Source organism: Astatotilapia calliptera, chromosome 20, assembly GCF_900246225.1.
Source record: "Astatotilapia calliptera chromosome 20, fAstCal1.2, whole genome shotgun sequence".
Classification (NCBI taxonomy): domain Eukaryota; kingdom Metazoa; phylum Chordata; class Actinopteri; order Cichliformes; family Cichlidae; genus Astatotilapia; species Astatotilapia calliptera.
This window is the reverse complement of record NC_039321.1, coordinates 27,299,024-27,310,816: the sequence shown is the minus strand read 5'-3', so window position 1 is coordinate 27,310,816 and position 11,793 is coordinate 27,299,024. Positions and strand designations below refer to the sequence as shown.

At 41.8% G+C, this 11,793-nt stretch overlaps 1 protein-coding gene across 1 annotated transcript; it reads left to right on the top strand.

The window, feature by feature from the left end:
- Positions 1 to 4,863: 4,863 nt before the first annotated feature.
- gpr61 (G protein-coupled receptor 61) lies at positions 4,864 to 11,181 on the top strand. The gene is made up of 2 exons (XM_026153650.1): positions 4,864 to 4,972; positions 6,928 to 11,181. The coding sequence occupies exon 2, from the start codon at positions 7,161 to 7,163 to the stop codon at positions 8,568 to 8,570; it is 1,410 nt and encodes a 469-aa protein (XP_026009435.1). The 5' UTR covers positions 4,864 to 4,972; positions 6,928 to 7,160; the 3' UTR covers positions 8,571 to 11,181.
- The last annotated feature ends 612 nt before the right edge of the window (positions 11,182 to 11,793 follow it).

The following is an 11,793-nucleotide window of genomic DNA, read 5'->3' as shown; positions in this document are numbered from 1 at the left end:
GTCAGTTATATACTTATTTTACACTTATCTTAGTTATAGTCTTTTCCTCATTTCTTTCTATTTTGCTAGAACAATGGGATGCGCAAATAAACATAGAAACAGAAAAAAAAACTAAATTAAATATCTGAATTTATCCTTCAACACAGCCTGAACTATCTTAGGCAACTTTAAGTAGTCTTCAGAAATAGTTCTCCAGGCTTCTTGAAGGACATTCAAAGTTCTTCTTTGTACGTTCGGTACCTTTACACGATCCAAGTGACTAACTGCTTGATAAAATCCACAACACTACAAACCATGACACAGCCTCCAGCATATTTTAGTGTTGTTTAGTAATGTTTTAGCATGATTCAGTGAACAGTTGATGGATCAACTGAAGGACCAAATGCTTCTCTGACGTCTTTGCTGTTTTTTCTCCCTTTTCTTAAGGATACTGTTCGTCTCTCTTATAACCTATTTTAAAAATCTGTCTCTTTTGAAGAAAAATACACAGAAATGAGGGTACTTAGAGACTTTTGCACGATACTGTGTATTTGTGTTGTTTTAGTTAGATTAGCCTGGCTTAAGCACAAAACCACAGACACATGTTCATGTGACCAATGGAAGGTCCAAAACTAAATAAATAAGGAAATAAAAATTGTAGAATTTCAGCTCTCAGATGCTAGTTTGACAAAAACAAACGAAAAAAATCAAAAATAATACAGGAAGAACTGGAGTTATATTGTACCTCTGTGTGTGTGTGTGTGTTTCTGAACTGTGTCCTCTGAGAGACTGAGATTACCGAAAAGCACCACTGAACGACACAGGAAATCATTCCTGCCTGTGGCCATCTCCCTGTACAACGCATCCACTTAACACACTGTTTGCTGCTACAACTACACATGTTTCTTTTCCAAATATTTATTTATAAGTGACTTATGTATGTATGTATGTATATATATGTATATATTGTACTATTCTTAGTTAGCGTATTGTCTGTCTTGTCTTAATGTTGGTTTAAAATGGAGCACTGTAACAAAAAATAATTTCCCCCAGGGATCAATAAAGTATTCTGATTCTGATTCTGATTCTGAAGAGATGAAGGGTTTTCTTATCACACTAAAAAAGCAGCTAAGCTCCTGTAGGCTATTTGTGACTCATTCAAAGCCTTTTTTCCTCAGTCAGATGCCACATAATCAGCTGATTGCCCTATTCATGGACACCGTCACCTCCAGTAAGCCACAGTCCAAAAATCTTTCTAGAGATGGGAAGCAAAGGCAGGGAAAAGTGTACTTTGGAGCTGATGTCAGTATTTCATGTAAACTTGTAAGTAATTTACTGAAAAGATGCATTTTTTAAACCATAAATGAGCAAATGAGTCATTGAAATGACATCACATTTTTCACAGTCAGTAAGAGAATGAAAAACAATAACTTGTATGGGAGTCATGATGTTCTCACAACAATAAGTGTGACAAGAAAAGGAGGCACTGAGCATCTGGTAGCTCGAAGCCGTGTGTTGCTTTGTTCTGGTGAGTAAATCTAAAAATTAACATAACTACACATCTAAACATACTCTATATAGAGAAAAATACAATATGGGGTAAAACACAACAGCAGTAGAAACTGAAAGTACCGAATCAGCAGTAAGTAACTGGGACTCAAATGCCTGAAAGTGACCATATTATGCCTACTTTTTTATTTTTATTACTTGGCTCCTCTTTCAGTTTCGGTGTTATTATACATCCCCAGGCAGACAGCAGCCTGGGACATCGGGACTCATCAGTGACTCAGAGTGTGCAGGATATCAGTGCCAACCTGGAGCCACCAGAGAGTGCTAATTGTGTCTGTTTGGACTCCAATGCATGACTCTGGGAAATGAAACAGCACAAACCAGTTCCTGTCACTGATTAGTATATTCTTTGGCTGCCTACATGGGACTGGTTGGTATTTCTGATCTTAAGTTTGCTCAGCAGTGAAAAAAAGTAGATTTGACTACTTTATCCCAAACAACATACAGAAATGTGAAATATTTGCGGTGATAATTAGAGTAAAATGTATTTTGGGGGTATTTATTGTGTCTAATGGTGGTGTATGCTCAGTGCTGCAGAATGAATGTTTAAGAACAGATGGATAAGGTGTAGTAGACTATAATCTACATGCTCTAATAACTTAGTTAGTAGAGCATGTAGCTCCACATGGTGTCTGCATTACATAAACTGTGAGAGCCTAACAGCCTAAATAAACCATTTTGGGTCACTCTTCTGGCCTCCACACTTATTTGTTGATTATAATCGAGTGCACTAAAACGATGTTCTGTGTGTGCTCTGAGGGTTTATTCAGCTCAGATAAGCATGTGTAGCCTTACTCATCTGGCGCATCAGGTTAACGTGACCTTCTGGGGTTTTGTAGCAGGATAAAACTTGAGTAAAGCTGATTTAACTTTGGTCGGATAATGTTTCTTACATTTAATACAATGTAAGTGGACACTTTGTTAGGTACACCTTGTTTCTGCCACACTGGCCCAGTGAGCTGTGTAAATTTTTGTGGTACAGTGAACTGACTGTAATGTTCAAAAACCCAGTTTGAGATGATTTAGGTTTGTGACGCGATGCTTTCTTGCTGCGCGACATCATCCTGGATGTCTGACATCAGCACAGACACGTGTTTTCCTTTCAGAGCACTGTGTGTGAGTGTGTGTGTGTGTGCAAACTGCCTGGCTGCATCTTACGTCAAACAATCGAGACAGACATCCAAACACATCGTGAACCTTTTGCCTCAGATCATACTCAGAAACTGAACAAATTCACCTGAACTATTGATTATCTCATTTAGCTGCGTTGCCGAATGAGGAAGGATGACAACAACTTATATGGATGCATAAAGGTCGATAAAAGTCTTGTTCTATAAGCATGAATCACTGTGCTTGTATGGAGCACATTAGGGCTGATGTGCAGGAAAAGAACAATATTTTCAGCCCTTGCAATAACTTGTTAAATGTGAGAGCTCCCCCTATTGATGAAATCCAAGATTACAATAAAAGAAAAAACCACAGATCAGCAGCTGTAATTGAGTAAAAACCAGCCTATCTGTGTACAGGAAAAAAGCAGTCTGAGAATAATCCCCGGACACAACATGCTTGCACATCATGTCGAACACTACTCCACGCGGTGCAGCATGCAGGGAGCATCAGCGTGTGAATGTTTGTGCCCTGAGGTTGATGCAGGGTGGAGAGGCTAAAGCAAAGTTGCCATGGAAACTATTGTATTTCCCTCCAGTGCCATTGGTACGGCTGACATGAGCATGTATCTGCTATTTCCATCATTATTCAACACCTCAGCGCAGTCACAGGACACACACACACACAGGGGAGCTGAGGAGCAGCGTATTAACAAACACAAAGGTTCTTCTATGTTCGACTCTTAAAAATATCACAGTAGTATTGCTATCATCACATCTTGGGCTATTATACATGAAACTCTCAGGGCATTGTTGATCATTTTGTTCCTTAGTCCCCGTGAACATTGTTTGCCGATGAAACTAATTTCAAGGTGAGAAAATATGATACTTATCATCGTTTTCTCGCTGCACGCTCATGAAACTAGGTCATTAAACTGTACCCACAAATTCAACCCAACATGAGTGCAAAGACTTTCCAGTTTAAAGAACATGGCAAATATTACTGATGTGAGATCTAAAAGAACAAAACACAAATACACAAGCATAAGCCAAGTTTAGTCAAGCAATTACTTATTTTCCAGACGCATGTAGCAATGTCTTTATTCTCTTCACTAAGCAGAAGTTTCCATTTTGTCTTGTGCGTTGCGTCTGTTAAAAGTTAAACTGCTAAAAAAAACTTTCTGGGCTCTCGGACATTTTAATTATTCAACATCTGATGTTGTAATTGCTCTTGTAACACTTGCACTTAATTCCATTACTATTTAATTGCTTTTCTTGTGCAAAATCTCACAATCAGTAGCATTCAGAATGATAATAAAGACAATTAAAAAACATTAGAGAATGTTAAATCTTCTTTTAAAAAACAAAACAAAAAAAACTAATTATAATATTATTTATATAATATGATGACATTAAACACTTCACACCCACAACAAATGCACCAGTGTGTATTGCATGGGCTGGGCTCTTGTAAATGTTAATCTCACCTCATTAACTTTAACCACTGGAATTCTTTTCTTTTCTACAAATCAATAATCCAGCTTTGTGAGAGGGATTTTGCCAGATTGAGCATCGAGGGGGATTTTGGTAAACTAAGCATAAGGAGAAAGAATCAGAGAAATCCTGGATGAAGTGATTTTTCTGATTTGCAATTTTTTGGATGCTGCCGTGCATATCAGATGGACCTGATGTGACCTGCAGCGGGCCTGTCATGATAGTCAAAATAAGAACCCCAAGTCCATGTGGATCTTGTGCCAGTGAGGCACTAAGACCCAGTGGAGGGGAGGGAAGGCGGGTGCCCCCCCCCCCCGCTGCCTGCCTGTCTGCGCTACACGAATCTGCAGTTTCTTTGGTCGCATGCTGGCGATAGCACGTGTGTGTGTGTGTGTGTGTGCAAGAGTGTGGGGAGAGTGTGTGAGTGTGAGAGACAGAGCCCCTGCACTCTTTTTTTTTCCTTCCATCTCAACCTTCTGCTTCTGCTCTGTCTCTCCACCTCCAATCTTGCTGCACGAGATCTAAGAGGACGGAGGTGTGCGTTGTGTTTTTGAAGGGAAGAGGAGGGGGAGTGGGGGTGGTCAGGATGATGACGAGATGAAAGGGGCCAGGTGAGGAGGAGAGCAGGAGTGCCCCTTTCCTCTTTCCCCCTTCTCCTTCTCTCTCTCTCTTGCTCTCGCTTCCTCTCTCTCTCTCTCTCTGTGACGTGGTGTGTGTGCGTGTTTGCTGTGTGTATGTGAGAGAGAGAGTGAAACAGGTCGGCTATGCTTCAGCAGACTGGACTGTGAACCTGCACAGGAGGAAGCAGCCCTTTCCAGATTGAGGTATGTCACTGAATTGTCATCACACGCATTTCCACAATACCTGCGCCACGTGGGGAGATTTGTGATTGAGTGAAAGACGGGATGCTGAAGGCGGTAGAAACTGACTCAAGGGGCAGCGTATTCTCTCATCAAATCACACATTACGTTAACGTATCCACATTAAAGGACAAGGACGTGTGAGAATAGATATTCTCGTCTCATTTAAAACCCTGTTTTTCGCTTGCATGTTGCTGCTGAGAAGTGAAAGTGCTTTGTAATGAAAAAGGACACTTGAACAACAGGCTTGTTTTCTGCTCACGGTAAACACAGTGTCATGTGCATATGATAGGGTCATATGGTTTTCAGTCAGCAGTTAGAGAGATTTCGCACAACCTTAGGCTGAAGCTTTGTATGAATTTTGTGCAGCTCTTAAAGCAACATAAACTGGGCAAGTGTGAGTTGAACGTCGCACAACAGCTTGTGCTGGTTTAGAGTCCTCGAATCTTTCTCCAGTTTTTGCCAGTAAAACTTTCATAAAGATTAAAGATCCTTTGAGAGTTTATTCCACTTCACTTTGGAGAGTTACACTGATGATAAATGTTTCCATAAAGCAATCAGGGCTGATTAGACTAAGACCCTCCAGAAGAATGCTCCACGCTTGTCTCTGCATCACAGATGAGCTGCTTTTTAAAAAAAAATTCAGCTGAAGGTGACTCTTTCCCTTTGACCGATTCAGCAAAGGCCACCTACTTATGCTTCTGTGTCTGACTGGTGGCTGTTGTGCTCGATGTGCATACGTGGGCAGGAAAAGAAGAGGTGCTTTGCAGGGATGTCACACTTGTGAAATGGAAAACTTGCACCTGCAGCTGTGCAGCATATGGAAATGTACCGAAGGCTTTGTGCTCGTTCCACGGCTTTTATAGCGCGTGGGGTTGAGCGCAGGTGAGGTTGCGACAGTAAACAGTGCAGGATCTACTCCAGTAGCAAACACTAATACGGACAGCTGAAGGTGCTCTTCTTTACTTCACATCCCTTTTAGGCAATTTTAAAATGCATACTTTTTCACTCAGAAACACATTTAATACATTACTGTTAAAATACAGCGTAGATAATTAAGAAACTGTTCAGAAGTCCTATCAGAACTTTTTTATAAAAAGAAAGTAAAACAAACACTTTGTTTTACATGTCAGGATTGCACTTGATGATCTTTTCGACCCAGCGGTGATCTGTGAGTTTTGCAGATTATTTTCTATTTCAGTTTAGATCTTCTGTCAGTTAAGGAGGGCATACGGTTTACTCTGTGCTTTGAGCCTCTCCCTGGGGTTTCAGCTGCCCTGAAAAGACACATCTGATGATTCAAAAACTCAAATATGTAGTAAATGGTGACTTATGGTTATATGCTAGGCTACAAGCAGGACTGGATCAAATCTGATAGGTTTACATTTAAGTAGAAGAGCTAAAATTAATCAACTTGAAATTAGAAAAGTTACAGAGCAAAAAAAAAAAAAGGGAAAAAGTGATTTTTTTAGGATATTAAAATCAAATGATCAAATTCTATAACTACTGCCTTTTAATCTATAATTTTGCAATTTTGTAATCACTTATCAACTGCACACGTTTTATCCACTGAAAGTCAAGAGAGGATGCTTCAAAAAATCTTCTGTGTTATACAAAAGAAAATAAATCAAATGTAATATTTGTTGTGGCCACCAGTTAAAACAGCAGTTCTCCTCAGTATATTTAAATCTGGCCCTTTGTTTAGGGTTAATTTTACATTTACATTGCACATTACATTGACCAATCAGATGCCTCAGTGATATCATTGCATGATTTTTCGTTTGTATAGAATATTATTTACCTTTTAAATTAGTCTCAGACAACTAGTTTTACCTTTTTTCATTCATTGTGGCAAGATGAGTCTCAAATGTTTATCTTCAGCAATACCTGACTGAGCTGGACTTTCTATTTTGTTTCAGATCTTTTGTGGTGTTGTTAGAAAGAGGACGTCTTCCTTAAGAGTTCTGTTACGCCCGTGTTTGATCATCTGCTGAGCTTTGGGCCAAGGTCTATGGAAGTGAGGACCTGTAGGGTTCAAGCTGCCATGACAGAAACCACTGCCTGAGCTTCTCAGCGATACTCTACGAAAGGGGAGGATGGGTGATGGGCCCGTGAAATTCAGCGGACTGTCTCCTCTTTATCCCATCCTCTCATGGAGCGTCCTGTCACACCAAGCCCCTCCTGGAACACTTCTTTCTCCCTGTTTCCACCCTCACTGCAGCCAAACATCTCTAATGTCACCTCACCCACGACGAGCATCCCAGGTGGGATAGATTTGAATCGCTCCTTGGCACTGTGTGCTATGCTCATTATGAACATGCTTGCAGTGGTGGGCAACTTGGCTGTGATCATTGTCATCACCAAAACGCCGCAGCTGCGTAAGTTTGCCTTCGTGTTCCACCTCTGTCTGGTGGATCTGGTGGCAGCGCTGGTGTTGATGCCTCTGGGGATGCTGTCAGATCAAATCCTGGTGGACGAAGCGCTGTGTCGGAGCTACCTCTGCTTGAGTGTATGTCTAGTGAGCGCTGTCATCCTCACCATATGTGCGATCAATGTGGAGCGCTATTACTACATTGTCCACCCCATGCGTCACGAGGTAAAGATGACAGTGGGGGTGGTGGTGATGGTACTAATAGGAATCTGGATTAAAGCTGTTGTCATGTCAGTACTTCCACTCCTGGGCCGGCTGCTCCAGGGAAACCAGGGTCTGGGGGCTTCTTCCCTCCTCGTTCCCACTCAGAGACACTGCTCCCTCCACTGGACAGGTGGCGGGATCACACGCCTGGTCTTCATGGTTTTCTTTACAGTCATCTATTTTCTGTGCCCTATGCTGATCATACTGGTGGTCTACTGCAACATGTTTAAGGTGGCACGAGTAGCAGCCATGCAGCACGGCCCCCTCCCCACTTGGATGGACACTCCAAGACAACGATCCGAGTCTGTGAGCAGCCATTCAACCATGGCGGCCAGCCTCGGAGGAACTGGTTCCCGCACCACCCCTCAAAGGACCTTCAGTGGGGGGAAGGCTGCAGTGGTTCTGGTGGCGGTGGGAGGCCAGTTCTTCTGCTGCTGGCTGCCATATTTTTCGTTCCACCTTTACTCGGCTGTAGTGTCTACCTCCCCTGCTTCATTAGCCCAGCTGGAGGATGTGGTGACATGGATTGGCTACTTCTGCTTCACATCCAACCCCTTCTTCTACGGTTGCCTGAACCGTCAGATCCGCGAGGAGCTGAGCCGCCACTTGGCTTGCTTTTTCAAGCGCGCTGGGCCCAGAGAAGGAGAGCAGCTGCCCAGCCGAGAGGCCTCTATTGAGGAAAACTTTTTGCAGTTCCTTCAGGGCACTGGATGCAATCTGGAGCCCTGCAACTCTCACAGCAGAGCCAGCCTAGAGTTGCCAGAGACTGAGGATCTTCAGGAATCAGCTGTTCAGCAGCACATGCCAGCTGACTTCCACATCCCAGGGCAGATCCTTGAGGAAACCTCAGAGTTCATACAGCAGCAACAGCTGAACAATGAGCTCCATGTATCAGAGAACTGCTTCAAAACTGTACCAGAGCTGTAGCCGACTCATGTACGCACTCTTCTGCCATACAATAAGCCAATAAATATATTTAGTTTTCTTCATATTTTTTACAATTTGTTGAATTAATACATCTCTAGCTGATGCTACAAAGTGCTTTAAAGCAAAGTGAACTGTAAACACGGTATCTTCTTGGAAGAATTTAAGTTATGTAGCTTTTTTAGTGAAAGACAGACTTCAATATATCTTGTGCTTCATTTTACTTTTAGCCCAACAGTCAGATGCACTGTAGCATCACATGCTTTAAGAGCCATACGGTGTGAGGCCGCTTCTGTGTCACATCAGTGGACAAACACCGAGCCCTTGTTGTGCTTATCATAGTCCAGTGAAGTGACAAATGTCACATAAACATAAGAAGTGTGGAAACTTTGTCAAAGCAATGTTCATAGTTGTCAGTGTTTTTATTACGCACTGTTAGAGCCATTCAAAAGAACTTTTCGCAGAGTGTTTAGTTTTGATATGCATTCATTTAAATGTGGATTCCCCGCTGAATATGCAAAGACAATGCACCATACAAAGTTCATCATATCAGCCCCTCTGCCCTGCCATCTGCATTTTCGCCCTCCTGGTTATTGTTTAAAATGAATTCACCAAGAGATGAAAATTTTCTCTCATCATTGTGTATTCAGAGCAATCAGTTCAAGGTTTTACTGCTGGGTCTTTAAACCAAACAGATACTTTATAACCGATTTAACCAACAAACACTTTCATCATTAAAAGACAGAGCACCGCCCCAGGCACTCGTACGTGCACCAACAAAGTGTTTGCAGAACAGCCAGTTTGTTTAAGTAAAAGATTCTTAGTTCCTGTAGCTGTCACTGCCTGTTTGTTTAGTGAGTAAAGAATCTGTTTTTATCATGTATTTATTCCACTTGCACATCTCATTACACCAAGGAATTAATGCAAAAATGTTCCTCCATATAGAGTTTAAAATATTCATCGCGCTGAACAGGGATCATTTCACAGCTGTTACTGCTGCTGGTATTTATAATAAACAGGCTGACAGAGTATTTTTAACCATTTTCCAGGAACGTTATTATCGTGTTTATCTGTTCTTAGTCTTGTGATTATCACCTCCTCACCAAAATCATCTCACATTGGCAGACTCGTGATTGCAACCCCTCCTCCTCCTCCCCAGCCCCCCCACTCAAAGAATTGCTTTAATTGTTTCGATAGAGGTGGCGTTAAGGATTTAGGCTGTAAAGAAGGAAAAACAAAAAACTGACTACAGCATTAAAACAGCTGAAATACGGCTCGGGATGAACAGATTCGCACACCAGTACTAATTACCCTGTAATGTCTGCACTGTTTACAGGTAAACATAAGGAGCTGTGTGAGTGCTCTCGTGTTTGTGCAATAAACAACCAGGGCTTGTTGTGGCTACATAGAGCACAGAGGTGTGGCAATGCTTACACATGGAAAGCTTTGCCATTGGCCTCATTCAAACGGCAGATGGAAGACACTGGCGATACTTTTTCTGATCTCAGGTGGAATACAAACTGTTTGCACAAGTCACACGAGAAGTGACAAACGTTCCAAAGACAAATTACAAGGCACAAGTCTCTTGCTAAACACTTTCTTTCTTTCTTTTTCTTTTTTAAATACTTCCTATCTATTGCTGCCTTCATCCATTCTGGACTGCCTCATACCGGACGGACGGCAATGATCACAAGACACTAAACACAAGGCGCGCGGGAGAAGGTTCATAGCTTGCTGGGAGTCAGAACAAAAAAAGGTCTCTTTGTCAGGGAAAGGCATAATGTTCTTTAACTATCTTGCGATATGACTGTGCTGCATGTTGTTTTTCAGGCAGGGTTGCCCCATCAGCTTCTCTTAAAAAGAGCTTTAACGTGAAGCCCTACCTTAAACTTAGCAGCGACGAGCGAGTGACATACAATCACTGGCATGATGCTCAGATTTCTTCTGTGTTTATTTATTTTTTAATAATTTATTAACAGCTGATAGACTGCTAAAACCTTCCAAATGCAAAACTATTACACAATTTATTTATTTAAAAAAAATAATTTAAAACTGACTCGATTTATTTCACTTGCACTGCTGAACGGGGGTTTAATCTCTTTGGATTGTCTCTGTTTTTTTTCTGTGGAGTATTACTTTATTATTTTTATGATACAATGCTGTAATAACTTCAGTGATATTTCCCACAGTCTGGGGTCATTACAAAACCCCTTATACCGAGAGAACATCAATCCAACGCTCAATCATCTGGTTTCCATTACTCTAGCGGCAAAATCGCCCAGACCAATCTCATTAAATGCTTTAAGCTGTCTTTCTGTGACCATCTGTTGATTGCGAGGACAGAGAAATAACCTGGTCTGAAGGTGAACTGCAGATAATATTCTTACCTTTGGGAGAATTCTGGACATCATTAAACAGAGTTTTGTTTGTACTGTAAATCATCAGTACAGTGGTGATGTTTTCCATGTTCCTCTGTGTTTCTCTTTTTCGCACTTCAGCTGCAAAGGCAGCTCCTATTCTTAATTCTTAAGATTTTGTTTGTCTCCATGTTAAGATTTTGCTGTGTACCTCCCTCCCTCAACTGAAATCATTAAAGATGCAGCAAGAAGATTAACTTGAGTGTTGCTGGTTGAATTTGTAGTTGTAGACATATTTTTTTTTCCAGATCAATAACTGCATCAATCGCATGAGCAACCCCATCAATCATCTCCTTTCTCTCGTGCCCTCTAGGTACCTCCTGCTCTTTACCTCTGCGTGTGTCCTTGCACACACGTGTGTGTGCGTGTGTCCTTGCACACACGTGTATGTGTGTGTGTGACGTAGGTAGGGGGTGAAATGAAACAGTAGGACAGGATGAAAGAGGAGTGACATTTTGAGTAAGGTGGGATGCTGCTATCCCTCAACAAAACACTGCCCCCATGCTGGACTTTTATCACAAATGTAGCAAAACCTGCGAGCTAGTAAGACAACACAGCCATATTGCATCATACACACAACAGACCTCATTCTCCTCATGTCATTTACCAAACACACTCTCTCAATTTGGCATCTATTTACGCTGCAGCATCCCTCTGACATGTCAGTACTGCAGCAGCTGACCTGTACAGCTGACCCCTCCACCACCCCAACATCCACCTGCAGGATTTAGGAGGTCACAGTTAGATCCACTATTTGCTCTAGAAAGACAGAGTTGTTTGCAGCTTCACCTCTGTACACCACTGCAGTG

What these genes read in the sequence shown, in the direction of transcription:
- gpr61 (XM_026153650.1), top strand. Translation starts at nt 7,161, where the DNA reads ATGGAGCGTCCTGTCACACCAAGCCCCTCCTGGAACACTTCTTTCTCC.